Source organism: Populus euphratica, unplaced genomic scaffold (assembly GCF_000495115.2).
Source record: "Populus euphratica unplaced genomic scaffold, PopEup_1.0 scaffold1.1, whole genome shotgun sequence".
Lineage (NCBI taxonomy): Eukaryota > Viridiplantae > Streptophyta > Magnoliopsida > Malpighiales > Salicaceae > Populus > Populus euphratica.
Window position 1 is genome coordinate 4124061 of NW_011499845.1, and position 19714 is coordinate 4143774.

A 19714-nucleotide genomic window follows, 5' to 3' on the forward strand; every position below is an offset into this window, starting at 1 on the left:
CCCAGGCTATCGATGCCTTGAATAAGGGTGGCTATGGATTTGCCTAGTATGGGATGTTGGATGCTGCCGATGAAGTTGATTCGTGCACAGGGTCGAAGAAATCACCACTAGCTGGTAGGAAATAACTCGTGCTGGGACTTATGTGGTGTAACTGTGGCCATCATCAACATATTGCTGAAGAAATGAATATCTGATCTAAAATCTCCTTTTTATCTACATCCCTTAGAGCTGCTGCTGCTTTTGATTAACCAAATTTCTTCTTCCATAAATCATACAACATCATATCCACGTTGTCTTTTGCAAGAACTAGGTATGGAGCGTAAATAGTTTCCTTAAATGAAATCTTCGAACACTAGCTGGTGCTAGGAGATACCAACAACACCAATTGAAAAATAAAAACAAAACAAAGCAAAGCCAAAAAAACTAGTAAGGCTAAGTTCTAGAAAAAGAGATGAAAGAAATCCATTGATTTCGAACACCAATCCATGAAGTAGAAGAAAGATACCGTGCTGACAACAACAAATCTAAAGAGAATACCAGGTCTTTTCATTGCAATTTAATTTAAACATAAACATATTCCATGTTATACTTTACAGATAATAGGCTACCATCAACAGTCATTTCACCTCTCTAATACCTAAAACATTGGGATCCATATACATTGCTGCTTCATATTTAGGCACCCCTGCCCATTCCATCCCATTTTGTTCATCAAATAAAAAAAATGGTTTGTAGAACAAGATACGAGATTCATTTAAATCTAGCAAATCAATTCACAAACAAACCTGCCTTTGTTTTCATTATGGAGAATTATACAGTAAGGCGGCTGTAAAGAGGGAACTTATCATAAGCGGCTCACAACCTAAAAGGCCACAGCACTAAACTGTTTTCCCCCAAAAATCCACCAGTACACTTTTTCGGTAATCTAACTCATTCCAAACACTATGCATGTAAGGGATAAATTACCCAACAAACTTCGATCTTGGAGGGATATTGGTACAAAAAGTGCAAGTATATGGCTTGCATGAGAAGTGCGAGAAAGCAGGTAAATTTCTTTGAACAACACAAGCTTGATTACAGTAACTGCCTTCTTTTCCCCACTCATCTCACAGTTCTTGGATTTTTGGGAGGATCTGAGCCAGCAATTGTTTCTATGAAGCTGCAATGCATCAACAAATAAACAGATTAGTTGTAGTAGACCATAACATAATAATAACACCTGATATGACCAAAGCAGAAAGTACAAGTACTTAAAGTGCAAGATATAACAGGGGAAATGTGATCCATGACATACTTCGGATATCCAGACCCAGGTCCATTAGACTCGCTTGCAGATGGATTCCCAAAGTATTGAACTGAAATTAAACCATCACCAGCTGTCTCTGATGACTCAGGAGATCCCATTGAGCTTGCAGATGTAGCTCTGGATGACATTCCTGCAAAATGAATTGCATGAAACTACTAACATAAGTTAGCAAAAAGAAAGAAAATGCTTATAGAAAAATGCCAGCAGTGATTTCTGTAATGGAATGACCTCTTGTAAAAAATTATTAAGTAATATGACCAATGAGTTTCCAAAAATGAATTGCAATCTGCAATGGCACCCAGGGAAAATTATCATTTTACAAGCAAGGAAAGCACAAATAAAAAGATCATAAAACAAATAATGAAACAGGAGAAGAAGGGTAGAGAGAGAGAGTGATAGAAAGCCTGAAACAAAATCATCTTTCCCAAATGCCCCCAAACAATTAAGGATGTCTGAAAAATTAGAGAAAGCAGGAAAAAGAAAATAGATGGACAACACTAGAACATGATTCAATGTCATTTTGAAAACTCTAACCCGGATACATGTAGCCAACATTATACACACAGAGCAAGACTCAGAAAACCATTTCAGCATAGGATACAGTATATTAGAATCAAAATTCAGAAGCCCACCCTCCTTTCGCAAATAAACATCTATATACAAGGAAACTACATGATGGGAGCTGTAACACAAATAGCAGATGCTGAAAATGGACAAAGGGGGGAAAGTTCACACATTCCAGCTCAAAGAAGTCAAATGTAACTTTTGAATGGTTGGGAAATTCAAACATAAAGAAAAACTCTACAGTCCAAATCAAAGGCATGTATTAAAGCATAAGTTATCCCCATAACATTTGTATCCAAACCACTGGCTTGAACCAAGTATGGGTTAAAGATTAAGGCAGTAAAACTTGCACAAGCATTACCTTGAAAGAGAATCACAAGGCAGAATAGAATGGTGAACACCATGGCAAATAAATTGTTATTGGATGATGGCTTTGTAGCTTTTAATTTCTTCAAAGCCTTCATCCGCTCAATCCTTGCACGCTTCAACATGGCTAGTTCAGAAATCTCCTTGATCAGCTTCTGGTCAGCAGCATCCAGTGATGGACCTCGTGGAGGCCTAGGAGGCTTTTTATTGCTCGTTTTTTTATGCTTCTCCTTTACCATTTTCTTCTCTACTTTATCAACAGATATTTCACCCTCCAGCTTCGCGTGGTCTGCAGAACCACCAGCAGTGTCTGACACGTGGCCACACAAATTTACCCTCTCTTCACCATTGGCTGTCCCATCGGCGAATGCTCCACAAACCTTAGCAAGCAACGGCTTTGTTGGTGTTTTTACCCCTGAACCTGCATCTTTACATGAATCTTCAACACTATTTCTCACCCCACTTTCAAGATCAACCTCAAAATCTCTATCTCTTGGAGCCATTTGATCTATTTCCAGCAACCAACGCCAGTCTGATGTCTTCAATCTCTCACTCTAAACAATTAAAGCCCAAAATAGATTCACAAGAGCAAGACCGCTAAAAGAAATTAAACCTCAAAGCCAACCCATCATACAAAATTAACCTTTTTTTACATGATAAAGTACAGAGCACTGCGAGCATTGACGATAAACATATCCAACTTCATCAAGTAAACAACACTTTCCAGTCATAACTCGCAAATGAAGACATACAGAGTCCACAGTAATAGCAAACTAACTTGCCCTTTTCACTAATAAAGCCTCAACCCTCGACTCCTTCCGAAACCCAGGCTGTCAATCTCAAAATTAATCACAAAAACTAACAAAACCCTGCGTTTTGAATAATGGAATAAAAAGTTAGCCACACTCCATGATCCGTAAAGGGCCCAAAATTAGAGTTTGTGCTTCAATCTGCAGAGGGTACATAATTGGAAAAACAGAAGGCAAAACAAATAACATGACTTTAACATTCCTTCACACAACAGGCAGATACAAAAACACCCATAAGAAAAGCTTAAAACTTGATAATAAATCAAAGAACCCATTAAGCGTTGAAAATAAAGCAAGGCAGGCACAAATCAAACCCACAAAGCAAAACCACAAGAAAACAATGCATTACAAATTACAGGATCAAATACACAAATCCAAAGTACCCCATTATTTTTTTTTTAATAAAACCCTAAAAAGAGCAGGGGAAGAAAAACGAAAAAGAAAAGGAGTGGATAAGTACCTTGTAGAGAAAGAGAGAGAACCCCAGATCCGAAGCAGACAAAGGCAGTCAAAATGGGCTATCTCTCTCTCTCTCTTTCTCTCAATGTTAGAAAATAAAAATAAAAGCAACAGATAGCCATCTACTAAATATAAAGAAAATAGACAGAAAGGATGAGAAGGAAGCGAGATACAAGGGAAGGACACGGTGGGTTTCAGCAAGAATAAAAAGACGATTCCGGTCGTTGCGAAACTTAAATTGTTGAATCCTTAATATTAATTAAAGAAAAAAAAGAAAAAAATTAATTATTTCCTTGTTTCTTATGAAAACCAGGTGACGTGATTGTCTTGGAATTTTCATCGACACTTGGCTGTGTTTTTCCCTTTTATTTACAATTTCAGTTTTATGCCCCACAACTTATAAATTTTGTGTGTTTTTATTGACAATTAAATTTGCATGCATCATGTACACATGCCTATATATGGTATGTTAACACTTTGTAGTTATGATATGTTCAGGTTTAGGAAATAATAAGATAAAGTTTATAATACATTACTTATATTAGTTCTCAATATTAGTTTCATTAGTTCTTAATCATTTCAGAAAATAATATTCATAGAATAATTTTAAATAATGATATGCTTTTTATTTGAATCGATTCGTCAAAATATTTTATTAATATTTACAATAAGATAAGATAAAGTTTTTTTCCAGAATTTTAGTAAATGCAAAGATTAACATCTGCCAAGAGTATTGAAATGAAATCTCTGCTGCTTTTTTGTTTTTTATAAGCAAAAGCTTGCAAGAATTCGTCAAGGAATGCAGAAAACCAAAACTAACGTGTAGAAATATTTCTTAATTTAAAAGTTAACTATGCAATATTTTACTGATTTTCCTTTTAAATACTTTAGAAAATACCTTAAATAAGTCAAAAGCTTGGTTAATCAGCTAATCAGTTGGTTAATCCGCTCAAGACCAAAGAAACGAGATAAGGGTATTTTCTGAAAAATACTTTCAAGAAACATAAACAATATTTCTCTGTAGAATATTTTAATAAAAAACAAACATATCCTAATCAAACCTTCTAGATGCAATTAAATATTTTTGTCTTGGGAGAGTTCTAATGCTGTTACAGATGTTAAACGGTATCGTCCTTCTATGTTTGTCAAGGAAAACGAAATATTCTATTTACTTTTAGATCACAATTTTTAAAAGTATATTAGCCCCAGACAAACGTGACCTATATATGTGTGCTGGTTAGAAAATCGTTTCACCTGTCTTGGATAATTTCAATTAAACACAAAATGACTGCGTAACAGATTAATAATTTAAGTTATTAAATAAAATTTTAGGATACAATTTATATAATTTTTTAAATGAAAGTTTTTTAATTTAAAATTTACAAAAATCTATTTTATCTTGTGTTTTAATTTTTATTAAATAAATAAAAATAATAAAATTTAAATTTATGTCTACTCGATTATTAAAACTATGATATTATATCAAATAATTATATTAACTAAATTGTAAAATATAAAATATAATTTATATTATTTTTTAATATATTTTATAGTATTAATTTGATTATTTTTAAAAATAATTAGAGAACCACCACGCCAAGAAAAAATTATTAAATCCTATAAAATGCATAATGGATACAATTTATATAATTTTTTAAATGAAAGTTTTTTAATTTAAAATTTACAAAAATCTATTTTATCTTGTGTTTTAATTTTTATTAAATAAATAAAAATAATAAAATTTAAATTCATGACCACTCAATAACCAAAACTATAATATCATATCAAATAATTATATCAACTAAATAATTTAAACTATTAAATAAAATATAAAATATAATTCATATTATTTTTTAATATATTTTATAGTATTAATTTGATTATTTTTAAAAATAATTAGAGAACCACCACGCCAAGAAAAAATTATTAAATCCTATAAAATGTTAAGATTTCTCCTGAATCTTGATGCAAGCTGGCATAAAGACACGTGTTCGAGATAACTCGTTAGTGGGAAGAGGATGGTAAATTTTTTTAGTTACATCGCAGTGATTAGATTTTTTATGTATATACTAAGCTCATGTAATAGATTTTTTTTTTTTAAGGATGGAAAACCCAACCCTCTTATAAAATATAATTCATATTATTTTTTAATATATTTTATAGTATTAATTTGATTATTTTTAAAAATAATTAGAGAACCACCACGCCAAGAAAAAATTATTAAATCCTATAAAATGTTAAGATTTCTCCTGAATCCTGATGCAAGCTGGCACAAAGACACGTATTCGAGATAACTAATTAGTGGGAAGAGGATGGTAATTTTTTTTTAGTTACATCGCAGTGATTAGATTTTTTATGTATATACTAAGCTCATGTAATATATATATATATATATTTTTTAAGGATGGAAAACCCAACCCTCTTTCAAAATAAGACCATTATATTTCTTATTTAGTTATAATATAGATACTCAAGTTCCAGTGAAGCTAGGTGTTGTTTTCGCTGCTGCAAAAATGTTAAACGCTTTAAACCAAAACCACTAGATAATTCCAGTGTATCTAAGCAGTTCGGGTTCTTCCGAGATGGTTTCGGAAAACTGAAAGTGTTTTTATTTGGAATTCCTACTAATTAAACGGTGATCCTCGTGGCCTCACCATTTCCTGCGTGAAAGCCGTCCGGATTCCAGCTTCTCCTTGTCTTGTGGGAATCCTGACGCCGTGGATGCCGGTAAACGGTGTTGTCATTTTCAAGGAAATGAAAAGGGCACCAAAATAAAATGACCCTTGGATTTCCTGATTAGAACGCTGATGAAATCGTGAATAATTTTTTTATATATATTTTAATATGTTAATATTAAAAATAATTTTTTAAAAATATTATTTTAATATATTTTCAAATAAAAAAATTGAAAATATATTAATACTATTTAAACGAGTGTGAAGATTCTGTTTATCGTGGATGCAAGTATCATAGAAGTGCAGTGTGTGAAGATTCTGTTTTATCGTGGATGCAAGTATCATAGAAGTGGTTGATATTTGTTTTTTTTGTTAGGCAATTGAACTGAAGACATTCATTCTATAACAATAATGTTCGGAGTTCTTTTTTGCATAATGTCTAGAACAAACCAAGTTTAAAACGTGAAGAATAGCAAATCGGTAAAAGACAGCTAGCGTAGTTCCACCGTCGCTGGATCAGAAGGGGACAGGTCAATGTAGCAAGAACGAAAGGTGTCCGATTCTCCTTATAAAAGGGGCTTTTAAGCATGGAGATTAAGTCCAGATTCCTGCGCTTAGAAGGATATATGTGTGGTGGGCCCAAATCAACAACCCCCGCCCCGCTGCGAGAAAATAATGCAGTCTAAAGTCTAAACACATCATCATCTGTATTTAATTGACAACGTTTGGTTGTTTTGTAGGTGGGGAGCTTTCTCGGACACTCCCATCTCGATATCAATGTTTCGAGGGTTTTTTATTTTTTTTTTTAAATCCTGGTATCTGAAAATATGCTAAATACCAACTAATTCAATCGAGGAAGGTTGACCTATTAGGAAGTAAAATTTTCCCAACAATAATATATTTCGTTTAATTAACTACTGGGTATTTTGAGGAGGTTTGTTATATAGTAGTACACTGCACTATGTTCGGCTCTTTTTACCTGTAAGAGGAACATGATTCCCAGGTCCTACCACTCGGGGTTATTCATGCATCCATCTTTTGGGACGACTAAAAAGGATTGGCTAACAAGAGTGCCAGGCGGGACTCCCAAGATACTGCCAGGTTTACCACTTTCAATTGCTTTCCGAGGCTGGAGGATGCGATGATGATGATGATGAAGTCAACTGATGAAGCTAGTAATTAGCACTGTATCACGTAGTTTCAAATTTAATCCTCCATTTACGTATATGACAGAATTGAAGATTGGAAATGCGACCACATTTCACGGCTCGTGTTAAATACATCTCTTTCAGTAAATTAAATCTCAAGAAGCCACACATCCAGACTGAGGTGTTCAGATCAGGAAAAACTAAACGAGAAACTTGTTTTTCATTACCTCCTTAAATCCAAACCTAATACAAATACATGGCCCACCCCCGACAAAGTTTCGAGGCAAGAACTCGTCCAGATCCTCCTTGGCCCATTACAAGATAGAGCATGTAAGGTGGACCAATTCTACTGGTCCTGCAGCCCATTAGGGCACAGCACGATTTACTTTGATTTGATGCCATTCAATCAGCGGCCACCACATTGATCAGGAAAATCTCCCACACCCACAATCCCGGGAAACAAACAAATAAACTCCCGAACTGATTTTTGGAGCATGCATGATTCATAAATTCAAATTTTACTTTCTCGCATTTGTTAATCAACCTACCTTGTATGATTAAAAGTATTGGATAACTAATTGTCCATGATTTGTAACTGTTTGTGCATTCCATTTTGGAGTATCAAAATGTAAAACTTATTAATTTTGATACAGAAGAAGATATTTCTTAAAAAAGGATTATTGGTTTTAAATAAATAAAATAAATTTTAAAAAATAAGCAACGAGATTTAATAAAATTTATAAATAGTGGATTTGAATTGACACAACGAATGGTGCAATAATCTGAGCATATCAAGTAAAATTTTAAATAATATAGAATACAAGGATACCGTTTCGTTTTACCAGTTCAGAATCTTATTGACACTTTATATACAAGGTTTTATATCCCCAAGCAGCAGGCCCTATAAAATATTGTATCAGGAACGTGATTACCACAAGAAAGCTTCATTTTTTGTTCGTTCGTTAGATAATTCATTTGTTTTGACATAAATAAAGCTAGAAAAAATGGACTCCTCGCTTTTATTTCCGAAAAGAAAACAAGCAGACAGGCATATGACCGGTTCTGGAAGATCTATCTTTCAATGAGGAGAAAGCGTTGTTAGAACTTGAAAATAGCAGCACCACTTGAAGGCTTTGAAGCAAAAACATAGAGGCCAAGATCATTCTTGCTGATTACTCCCTTGTCAATTCTTGATCGATAGAACTTTTCCTGATGATAGTACAGGGAACTTGCTGTAGTCCTACAATTAATGAAATGGAATTTTCCGCGTAAAAGAACGTCAAAATACCTTCAAATTGAGGATGAACTGAGGGACAGCAGCCTCTTTCACCAAAGCAACCGCACAGCCACCCCATCCAGCTCCTGTAAGTCTAGCCCCCAAAGCATCATTATCCCGGCAAATCTTTACAAGTTCTTCCAACTCGGGGCAGCTAGATGCATGAAACAAAAGAAATAACTACAATAAGCATAACAGACAAGGCAATGCGCCATGCGAGGTTTATGATAGCTCGGTCCATCAGAGTCATTGTATAGACAGGTTCTTGAAAATATACTTCAAGCATTTGTACCTGCATTCATATAGAACGCTGCAGCTGTAGTGACTCTCGTTCATGAGCTCACCGAGCTTCTTTAGCTTGTCCTCATCACTGCAAAACAAGGTATTTGGGAATTAATACTTCGAAGGTTGGATGTAGTTGCTTCCCAAACAGCTTCTCTGACTGTATTTTTTCGCAGAAGAGACTATAATACAATTGCAAAACTGCTTTCCCCAAACCCCAACGCGGGAAAGGTTCGAAAGCATGTTTAATGAAAATGAAGATGATCTGAGCACGTGAATGCATAAAGTAAAACACGTAAGTTGTAGTGGACAGACCCAACGGGTGAAGAGATGTGCTGTCAAAAATCTTTCAAAGAGGCAGTGAGAGGGAGAAAATAAACAAATAAAGGTAAATTCAATATATTCACTCCCAAAGTTTGACTTGACTGATTAGCCCTCAGACATCTCAGGATATTTAAGAGTGTAATAAAAACTCCCAGAAAAACTGAATTATTGTCTGAAAAAGTATAGAATTTAATTTTCTTCACATATGAAAAAAATAACATGCCTCAATTATGTGAGAACATATGTTCATTTAATAAAACATATGATTTCACATAAAATTTCTTGAGGAATACATAAGCATTCTCTTCCAAGCATATGCAGTAAACTCAGTGAGCACCTTAAATCTGATGACACAGCATCCTTGAAAGCATGGACTCGCTTTGCTTCAGAATAAACATGAGCAGCCCTCTGGAAAAACAACGCAAATTATGACTTCCTAAACAATTGGAATAAAAAAAAGACACTAAGCAGAGGGCTTCAAAAAAATAACAACCGGTGATGTAGGGTTGTTGCAATGAAGGGTACAAAAAAGTAGTTGTTTGAACATTATCAGGCTTAATGGATTAAGTCTAAATATTAGCTATCAAAACATGATATAAAGATAATACATTGCAATATGGAACTGTACATCAAGACGCCATGCAGAAAATTATTGCCGATTTTCTAGAAAAAAAAATCAGAAATTTCAACGATAAAAGACATGAGCAAGAAGTATCCATTAATATTGCATCATAAACTCAGATACACCTACGGACTGTGAGCAATAAATGAGTGCAGAAACCATGGCAGCGAGTAGAGAATAGTACATGATGTAACTTGAAGTGCTTGGCTGCTTTTAGAACATCCAAAGAAGATGGGGAATTTTCGAAGATTGATTGAAGACTTTCCCCGGTAATTGCCTCAATTTCTTCAGTCGTATATGGTTCATCTTTCAAAAGTTCCTGTAGCAAAGATAATATTGATAATTGGTACACTAGTGACAAAACAATTACAAAGAACTTACAATGTAAAGCTAAAATATATGTGCGCCAAAACAGAATCATGGTCATAACAAATCATTTAATTCGTTTAAGTAAAATAAATTGGTGCAGTGACAGTAGATCAATTAGCAATAGATACCTTAACAGCAATGACAGGATCTGAAGAGCCACGGCTATTAGCGAATGACACACACAATCCCTCAACATCGGAAAGAGTTTTGACATTTGATATTGCATCTTGTTGTTTCATTCCTAACTTTATGCCAAGTACGATCTGAAAAAGGTATTCCAAAATCAGTAATATAAGCATGACAATGCCTCCAATAGAAGAGAAATTCAGAAGATACGCATTTTTAACTTGTAACGCAGTCCCCTTTTTAATTAAGGCACCAAGCAGCAGGTGGAGAGCAGAGGACTGTTTCCCTTCTCCACAGCTCAATTCATTTTCTAAAACAGTAATGACACTTCAGCATAGATTCTGATACTAAAACTGCAAGTTCACACTTCCAAGTTAGCTTGAAGGTATGTTGCGACTTTTAAGATCAGATGCAAATACCAATGAATGGCGCAATTCAAAATGGATACTCCCACTGGGCAGTAAAAATGGTCCACTTTTTTACTTTTTCTTGTCCCAAAAAGTTGGTCCCTGACAAAAAGTCGATGAATAATTGCATCTTAAACATACATCGTATCCCTTAACATGTCAAATATTACAATGCATCAAAGGGTGTGCATCTATTAAAGTTAGGGGCAAATTTGACACTCTAGAACACTTGACTGCATTTTAAATGATTTCCTACGACAATGCGCAAAACTCAAAATGCAGTACAAGAATACAAGAGTTGGAACATATTTAGGAATATGAAAGCAGAACCAGTATATGAAAATAGCGCTTACAGAAGCGAGTCGACATTCAACTACTCTGTTGTTGTAATTAGTAGCAGCAGTGACTGCCTTCTGAGATTCAGCCAAAGAATGTGCAATCACGAAAGTTCCACCAGCAGGAAGTTGCACGTCAGTTGCCCGAATGGGGTTGAAATCAATAAGCTCTGCAAATCCAGTTTTGGCCATGACAGAGATTGCCTGCCAAGTAAAACATGATTTATTATGTTCGATGTCCCTGAAAGTCAGTTTCCCAGCTCTGTTTGGATCCTCCTCACTCTCAATTGATTTTTATGTTCTGTTCTAAAGCAATAACAGATTCAATTTTCTGACATCATGATGTGTTTCTATCCCAAACAGAGAAGCAGAATAGCAAACAAAACATTGGAAGACCTTGTACACTGGATTTGTCCATGAGTAAAAGCAACGGTTGTCTCAGACTCAGGAGGATGCATTTCAAACATTCTTTCGAGTATATTTTTTCAAGAATTTAAACAAGCTCACGAGGATGAAGTATAACCTGGTCCATTCCTCCAGATTGTGTTCCAATGTGCCTTTCACACTCACATGTTAGCTGGGCAATTTCTTTCTGTTAAAGAGGGTAACGTCGATAGAATTCAGATAGAAAAAAGAAAGAAACAGGATATAACGATAAATAAACATTGACAAATCCATTTTGTTAGTTTTCCATCAAGTAGATCATATGGTTAACAAGCAAATATAGAGTAGCGTCAGTATAAGTAACGAATGAAATTCGTGCTCTCGTGAACCAAAGGCACACCAATCCTCAAGATAATGCAACATTTACAATCCATACGCACATTAAGGTCAGAATTGTTGGAATAATTTGATTTTACCTGGTACGAACTAGCTGACAAGAAAAATAACATGGAAATTTCTTACGAAACTTGTATGGTAAATGAGAACAATTTGTGTTCTCAGGAACCAAAGGCCTATTCATCATCAACACAAAGAACAACAAAATATATAGTCCATATGCACATTAAGGCCAGAATTGTTGGTCTAATTTGATTTGCCAGGCATGAACTGGTTGGCAAGAAAAAAATAATACATGTCAATTCATAATAGACACGCATGCACAGCTGAAAAAGATATTGATATCCCATGACAAAAAAGAAAAAAGAAAACCCAAAGATGTCAAGGAAACATATAAACAGTGAATGAAAAGAAGCATATTGTAACCAGAGTGCTATGAGCATGACGGCAGATAGCAACCAGTGTATGTTCTAATGTACAGATCAGAAATACAAGCATGTTATTTTCTCACAATAATATTATTTTACTGATGTAGTAGGATAGAAACGTATCAATCTCTTCCAAGAAAAAAGTGTTGATAACACCAGCGAAATCTGAAAAAGTAACAAATTCAAAACTTTGACAGTATAGCAAGGCTTTCTGGATGCTTAATACTGAAGAAGTGCTTTCTAGTTCTAGCCGTAAGATTAAATCACGCCCTTAAAACAACTTTGAGGTGGTCGAGGTATTATATAATTTTGGTGAAAGAACTGTTTTACCTTTGGAAAGTTCACATCAAAAGCAGCCATAATAGCAATGGTAGCAGAGCAAACAAACGCAGCAGAGCTGGACAAGCCAGAACCTGTATTAAAAAACTCCAGGTTAGTCTTCTCTTATAATGAGCAGGCGATGTCATTTCATTAGCAACAGCTAACTAAAATCAACTTCTAATTCATTCACCTGTTGGAACAGTTCCATCAACAATAACATCAAGTCCAACCGCGTCACCCATATCCACTCCTTTTGATTTCGCATATTCATAAAAACCCTTATACCTGGAAATCCACAAAAAAGATTGAAAAAAAAAGGTGGGGAAACCACAAAATGCTTCAGAACTAATCAATTAAAATAGCTGTTCTGTATCATACCCACAAATGAAATAATGACCCCATTTATGATTCTTCAAGTCAATTGCCTGCAAATTATTACAGAATATAACAATCAATCCAACGGGAAAACAATGAATAAATTACTATTGAAGAAGTTGGAGGTTGGTTCAGACCTGGTTAGGATCAACAGGATAAGTACACTCTGTATATTTGTCATTAACATTTGCGATTCGAAGAACTTTTTGTGCATGATTTTTACGGATTGCTATAATAGTATCTTGCCTTATTGCCATTGGCAACACCGAGTAGCCTTCATAATCAATATGCTCTCCAATCAAATTCACTCTCCCTGCAAAAACACGAAATTAAAAAAAAAAATTGCGTATTATTGTTAACAGAACCAACAAATCTTCTTAAATCGATCAAATAAACCTAACTGGAATAACTTTCAGAAATTTAACTTTCTTTCCTGTCCATTCGTTTTCCAGCGAACCAAACAGATAGAATGATATATATATATATATTACATCGAGTGGAAGCGTGTGATATTCTGAACTGAAGAAACCGGTTCAAATAAATGAGGTGTGTATCTATCTGTTAATCTTATCGAGTATTACTAACATCAAGTCTTTATTTGTTTTCGTCAAAGTTTTGACTTTTCCTTCATGTTCTCGGGAACCAAACAGAAGGTTGATGAGAGAGGGAGGGAGGGAGTTATTTTCTTAACCTGGAGAACGAGCAAAGACATCAGGAGGGTGACCAAAAACTTGAAGAAACTTGGAGTTCAAGTGATCAAAACGGAGTTTAGCTTCTTCAAGCTGAGATCCGTCTCCGTAAACAGCCTCTAGAGATGAGAAACATGGGATTGGCGTCTCCTCATGCTTCGCCATTTCACTGATGATTTGATTTGACTTGACTTGATTATCAGGTGTAGCTTTTCTATGTAGCGATGGTGTTTTTTCCGTGCTAGAAAAGGGGGAGTCTAAATTTTAATTAAAAAGGAGATGATAATAACAATACCAATAGAAAGGGAAGATGATTCTTCGTTTTCTAATTACTTAGCTTCTTCTTATCTACTACTGCCTGTTGAATAACTTAATTAATAAAATCACCCTTACCATCATCGCCTTCCTTATGGATAGGATTATCCTGACTATTTAATCTAATTATCACGAGATCTTTTGCCACATTAAGACCGAGATTATTGTTAAAACATACCTAGATTAGCTGGATCGCATTTTATCTCGTAGACTCTGCATGTTTAAGATTTATGCTTGAGTGATAATTCAATTTAATTTTTATTAAATATTTACTTTTAAAATAATAATAACAATAATAAAAAGTATGCTTCATTATTCTATTAATTTTATTGCTAATATTTAAAAAAATATAAAAAATTGATATGAAAATAAAAAATATATAAAAATAAAATTTAATATTAATTAGTAAATAATAAACAATCTATATCTTAATTTGATGTCGAGATAATAGTTTTTTTTTAAATTATTTTTTATTTAAAAAGTAATGTATCTTAATTTGATGTCGAGATAACAATTTAGAAATATAAAATAATAAAATAAAATTTTAATTTTTATTTTTAAAATTTATTTCTAATATCAACGTATCAAAACAATTTAGAAATATAAAATAATAAAATAAAATTTTAATTTTTTTAAAAATATTTAATCATGAAAAAAAAGCATACACAACGAATCATTTCTAAATCCCGCTAACAAACTTTAAAAGTTGTTTACTTTGGATTTCTGCATGTTAATTTTCAGATTGAATGTAATTATTTTTATAAATATATATTGTTATAAAAAATAAATTTGAAAAAATATTATAAAAAGCAAACTCAGATGATTAATTTATTAAATAAAGCTAATCATGAGTGCTAGTCGACAAGGATTACGAAGGCAGAAAGTGACAGATTCCAACACTATCACGAGATACATGTCCACATGACCACATGATCCGTTTGTCACTTTCTCTTCTTCGGGGGAGAGCTTTCCCAGGGAATGATGACACGAGTCATTAAACTTGATGATGAACATCTGTCTGCTAGTTGGTGGCTCTTCATCAGATTCTCTCCTTCACTACGTGGAATGAAAATCATGAAGCCACCGCTTCTACGCTGCCAGCACAGCACGATGGGAAGGAAAACACCCATTATTATTCTCATATAAATCCGAGGAATCAATATCCTCTACAAGTAAAATGTCCTTGGATTGAAAGGTGTAGGAGAGTTTAATACTCTTATTTACACCCATTATTATTCTCCTTAATGATTAGCTTAATCCTTCTAAATATAAACAATTATTCCAGAGTGTTCATCATCCTTGGATTATTCACTGGTAGGGGAAGACTTTGATCATGCACATTCATGGAAATATGATGAGAGGGAAAAGGAAGAAGGGTGTAAATAAGAATGTTCAGCAATTTGTGTAGCAGTAGAGGATAGCAAATAAAAATGGATACCCTTTTTTATTAAAAGCCAAACTGGAAAAGATAGCGAATCTGTAGACAAAGTTGACTGCGACAAGAAAGGGCAAACTTTCTAATTTTGACTCGGCGCCGGAATCCTCGTACTGTTAGTTTCTGCGACACCTGTAATTTTTTAAGTTTCTTGAGAACTAGTTGTAGCACCCACAGCAGATGAACTAGAACTATCTGCATTCAATAATCGATCTTCCACCACACTGTCTTCCACTCTCTTTGATGTCCCCCCCTGTAAGTATTCGTAGATTACAACACTGCGAGGAAATTTATGATGTTAAAAGAGTAATACAATTAGTAGTATTTTATTAATTATTTTTTTGCCCCATAAAATTTAATGAAATAAAAAAATTATAGTGATTAGAGATTAACAAGTGATATCTTATTAATTATATATTAAAAAAACTCATTATCCATTAAAAATAATAAAAATATTTTCATCTGGTATTTTCTCTTTTTTAGTTATATCTATTTTTTTAAATAGAAACATATATTTTCCTATCATTGATACTTCAATTTTGTGGATAAATTTAGAAGCACCTCGTGTATCCACATCCACTTGAACATCATTAAAGCCAACCTATATAAGAAAAGTTGGTTTCCACTCCCTTTCCAAATACAGTATCAATGTTCAATCTTCAGCCCCTCATTAATTACTTGCGCAATTATGATTCTAATTTCTAGATGAAATGACAAAAGAGCACGGGTAGTAGGGGTTATTTTAATTAAATGAAATAACAATAACATGGACAGAAGAATCTGAGATTTTCAGTGGCAAATGAAAAGAAAGAAATACTAAGAGAAAAGGGATATTGAAAACACTTCACGTTTCAATTAAAGGCCACAAAGTTTTTTCTAAAAAAAACGATGGGTTTTGAACTGTAACGCGAAAAATAAGTATTTTACACGAAGAGAAGGCATTTGAAGAATAGAAGGATGCGATTTTTGTGCGAAAATTAAGGTGCGGTACCGGATAGTATGGTATTCATGATCTCACAACACCTAAAACAAACTGCTAAGCGTGATTCTATCCGTCGTTATCACGCCAGGATTATACCTATCCGTTTAATACATCATCTCTATAAATACCATACACTCTGCTCAGTCTTTTAACCTTCTTATCCAACAATATATCAATTACCGTAAGGGAGAGAGTTTAGATCTTGCTTAGAAAGAATGGAGGTTGATCTGTCACCAAAATTGTGCAAGAAGGTGTATGGAGGAGATGGTGGGTCTTATTATGCGTGGAGCCCAGCTGAGCTTGCCATGCTAAAAGAAGGGAACATAGGTGCAGCCAAGCTGGCCCTTGAAAAGAATGGTTTTGCTATTCCTCGTTACTCTGATTCTGCGAAGGTTGCCTATGTTCTTCAAGGTATTAATTAATTACTCTCTTCATTTTATTAAAAGATTGATTGAAATTGGTTTTGGGCTTCTGTCTGATATGATGCCTATTTAATCCACAAATCAATTATACGTAGTGAGCATATAATGGATGAGGATTTAAAAAAAAAAAGAAGTTTTAGTGAATATGTTTTATATTAGTACTGGTTTTGGTGCAAGATTTGTGCAAAGTTTTGGAAGATCTATTGATTTTTATAAACGCTCAAAAGAAGTACTTTTTTCTTGTTTAAAGGATATTGGGGTAATGATTCAATAAAAAGAATAAAAGAGAAGAATTTTACTGCGTGGTATGACCATTTTTTCGTTTTGCATTTTGTAGGGAATGGGGTAGCTGGTATTGTTCTTCCTGAGAAAGAAGAGAATGTAGTTGCCCTTAAGAAGGGTGATGCTATTGCTCTTCCTTTCGGTGTCGTTACATGGTGGTATAACAAAGAGGACACTGACCTTGTAGTTCTCTTCCTGGGTGACACCTCTACAGCCCACAAAACTGGTGAATTCACCGATTTCTTTTTGACTGGCTCCAATGGCATTTTCACTGGCTTCTCTTCTGAGTTCGTGAGCCGAGCATGGGATGTGGATGATAAGGCTGTGAAGACCCTAGTTGGAAACCAGACAGCCAAAGGCATTGTCAAGCTTGATGGATCCTTTAAGATGCCTGAACCCAAAAAGGGAAGTCGTGAGGGCTTTGTGTACAACTGTGAGGAAGCTCCACTAGATGTTGATATTAAGGATGGTGGAAAGGTTGTTCTTTTGAATACCAAGAACCTTCCTTTGGTTGCTGAGGTTGGGCTTGGTGCTGATCTTGTTAGACTGGATGGAAAAGCCATGTGCTCTCCTGGTTTTTCTTGTGACTCTGCTTTACAAGTGACATACATTGTCAGTGGTAGTGGCCGTGTTCAAGTTGTTGGGGTCGATGGCCGCAGGGTCTTGGAAACAACCGTCAAGGCAGGTCATTTGTTCATTGTTCCTAGGTTCTTTGTTGTTGCAAAGATTTGTGATCCAGATGGGATGTCATGGTTCTCCATCATCACCACTCCCAAGTAAGTTTTACTCAATCCTCTTCAATTCCATGCACTGTCACCTAAAGCTAATTGCATATTTGCCTACTGATAGATGAATACTGTATTTTAACGCTGACATAGTTGATTAAAAGAAGAAGAGAGAGCATAATTGTGTTTCTATGATAATTGCAGTCCTATATTCACTCATTTGGCTGGAAGGACTTCCGTGTGGAAGGCTCTATCTCCTCAAGTGCTAGAGGCATCTCTCAAAGTATCTCCTGATGATGAGCAGCTTTTCCGCTCCAAGAGAATGAATGAGGAAATTTTCTTCCCACCTCCAAAATGAGGAGGATGCATAGCTTCATTCTCTCACACGCTGTCGTGGCAATAAGAGTTTTGAAGAGTCCTTACGAATAACATAATCCCTTTCATTATCTCCACCGTTGGTGGATATCAGCAATTGTTTTCTTTAATTTTAATCATCTCTACCGCTACGCATTTTTAAATGCAAGAAATTGACATAAACGGCTGTTAAGACTTCTCTTGTGTTCTTATCATTTTGTGCTCTGGGTTTTTTTTTTTTTTCATCGATTATACTTCTTGCTAGCCCATATGTAACCCCTAAAAACAAAAGGTTCTGTAGCGAGTTATGAATCTAACAACCGAAACATGCGTGGTTTTTTATCAGCCTCTTTTTTTTTTTTCTTTCTTTCTCTCGCGTTGCCTTTCAGATGGAAATGAAAATTTCCAAACCTGGCATCAGTAGGATGAGGTGTAGCTAGCCATTGCTGCATCAGGCTCTGTGAATTCATTTTTACAACCGAAAGGACTGCAATGTAACTAACTCATGAAGCAGGAGTCATACCTTAGGTTATGCTTTCTCTTCTTGGCATGTTACTTCAGTTTCAGTACCCGAATTAAGAAAAATCTAAGGCTTCTTTTTTTTCTTTTCTGGCGTGTTCGCCCATCAAAATTATATAGGATGGAGGAAGAATTTTGTTAAAGAACCACACAATAAAAATATGTACAATAGCTATGATCTTATATATTAGATCGAATTTATGTCATCTGAATCATAATATAAAATGAAAGGCACTAATTTATAGCGTGAATTTAATTTCTAAAATTAAAATAATAAAACAAATACTAAATTAGCCACTAAGCATGCAATATTATAGCATGCCGATGAAGAAATCACTATGTATATCTTATTTTATTTTGTAGAAAACTATTTAATTTAATATTTTTTAAATAAAAAAGTACTTTCTTTTCTCTTTGACCGGTCAACGATGCAAATTCAGGTATAATTTAAGAATGAATTTTCCCAAAATTAATGATCATGAAATTACAAGGCACGGTATTAGTTCTTTGATCCTCTCTATAACTTTCCTCGTTCCGTTTTCTCTTCATATTCCTATCTTTTTAATTATTATTTTTATCGTCTAAACATTTTTTAATTTTTTGCAAATGAAAAGGAAGAATATGATTATACAAACAAAATTATCTTCCGAACACACATGTCCGGTTGTTTTTCAAGAAAGAGCAATCATTTGAAATATCAATCAGATCCACACTTTATGACTTAAATATTTTATATGGAAATTAGTGTGAAAAGCTTGTCTCCATCATTTTCCATGAAAGTAGTGATGGAGGGGGGAGAAAGAAAACTATTTTTTAAAGAAAAAACCCATTTGTCTCAATCATTTTCCAAGAAAGAGATGGAGAGGGGAAAAAGAAAATGACTTTTTAAAGAAAAAACTCATTAAATTTCCATACAAAATGAAGCAAGAGGTAAAATGTGGATCTCATGAACAAAAATATGCTTACTTGCACAAAGGATTTTTAGTAAATAAGATCAGAACTACCTTAGCAAGGGAAAG

General features: G+C 34.3%; 3 protein-coding genes across 9 annotated transcripts; 1 reads left to right on the forward strand and 2 right to left on the reverse strand.

Moving 5' to 3' along the window:
• Positions 1-530: 530 nt before the first annotated feature.
• On the reverse strand, positions 531-3809 carry LOC105122202 (uncharacterized). 5 transcript variants are annotated; one of them, XM_011021182.1, is made up of 5 exons: positions 3506-3800; positions 2232-3186; positions 1943-2008; positions 1295-1436; positions 531-1159 (listed from the first exon to the last, which is right to left on the reverse strand). In XM_011021182.1, the coding sequence occupies exons 2-5, from the start codon at positions 2737-2739 to the stop codon at positions 1102-1104; spliced, it is 774 nt and encodes a 257-aa protein (XP_011019484.1). In that variant the 5' UTR covers positions 2740-3186; positions 3506-3800; the 3' UTR covers positions 531-1101. The 5 variants fall into 5 exon arrangements, with proteins under 5 accessions (XP_011019484.1, XP_011019477.1, XP_011019493.1 ...); XM_011021175.1 differs by having other exon boundaries at positions 2232-3105; positions 3506-3799; XM_011021191.1 differs by lacking the exon at positions 1943-2008 and having other exon boundaries at positions 2232-3105; positions 3506-3768.
• Positions 3810-8172: 4363 nt separating this feature from the next.
• Positions 8173-14025, reverse strand: LOC105122254 (galactokinase). 2 transcript variants are annotated; one of them, XM_011021259.1, is made up of 13 exons: positions 13664-14025; positions 13110-13285; positions 12976-13022; positions 12788-12882; positions 12607-12689; positions 11592-11660; positions 11087-11272; positions 10329-10463; positions 10016-10150; positions 9547-9617; positions 8896-8973; positions 8616-8757; positions 8173-8536 (listed from the first exon to the last, which is right to left on the reverse strand). In XM_011021259.1, exons 1-13 carry the CDS (start codon positions 13824-13826, stop codon positions 8426-8428), a joined length of 1491 nt encoding a protein of 496 aa, XP_011019561.1. In that variant the 5' UTR covers positions 13827-14025; the 3' UTR covers positions 8173-8425. The 2 variants fall into 2 exon arrangements, with proteins under 2 accessions (XP_011019561.1, XP_011019570.1); XM_011021268.1 differs by lacking the exon at positions 13664-14025 and adding an exon at positions 13374-13596.
• Positions 14026-16275: 2250 nt separating this feature from the next.
• Positions 16276-18521, forward strand: LOC105122266 (12S seed storage globulin 1-like). 2 transcript variants are annotated; one of them, XR_841668.1, is made up of 4 exons: positions 16276-16804; positions 17153-17873; positions 18027-18312; positions 18346-18521. XR_841668.1 is itself a non-coding variant. In XM_011021281.1 (3 exons), exons 1-3 carry the CDS (start codon positions 16609-16611, stop codon positions 18178-18180), a joined length of 1071 nt encoding a protein of 356 aa, XP_011019583.1. In that variant the 5' UTR covers positions 16276-16608; the 3' UTR covers positions 18181-18521. The 2 variants fall into 2 exon arrangements, 1 of the variants encoding a protein (XP_011019583.1); XM_011021281.1 differs by having other exon boundaries at positions 18027-18521.
• The last annotated feature ends 1193 nt before the right edge of the window (positions 18522-19714 follow it).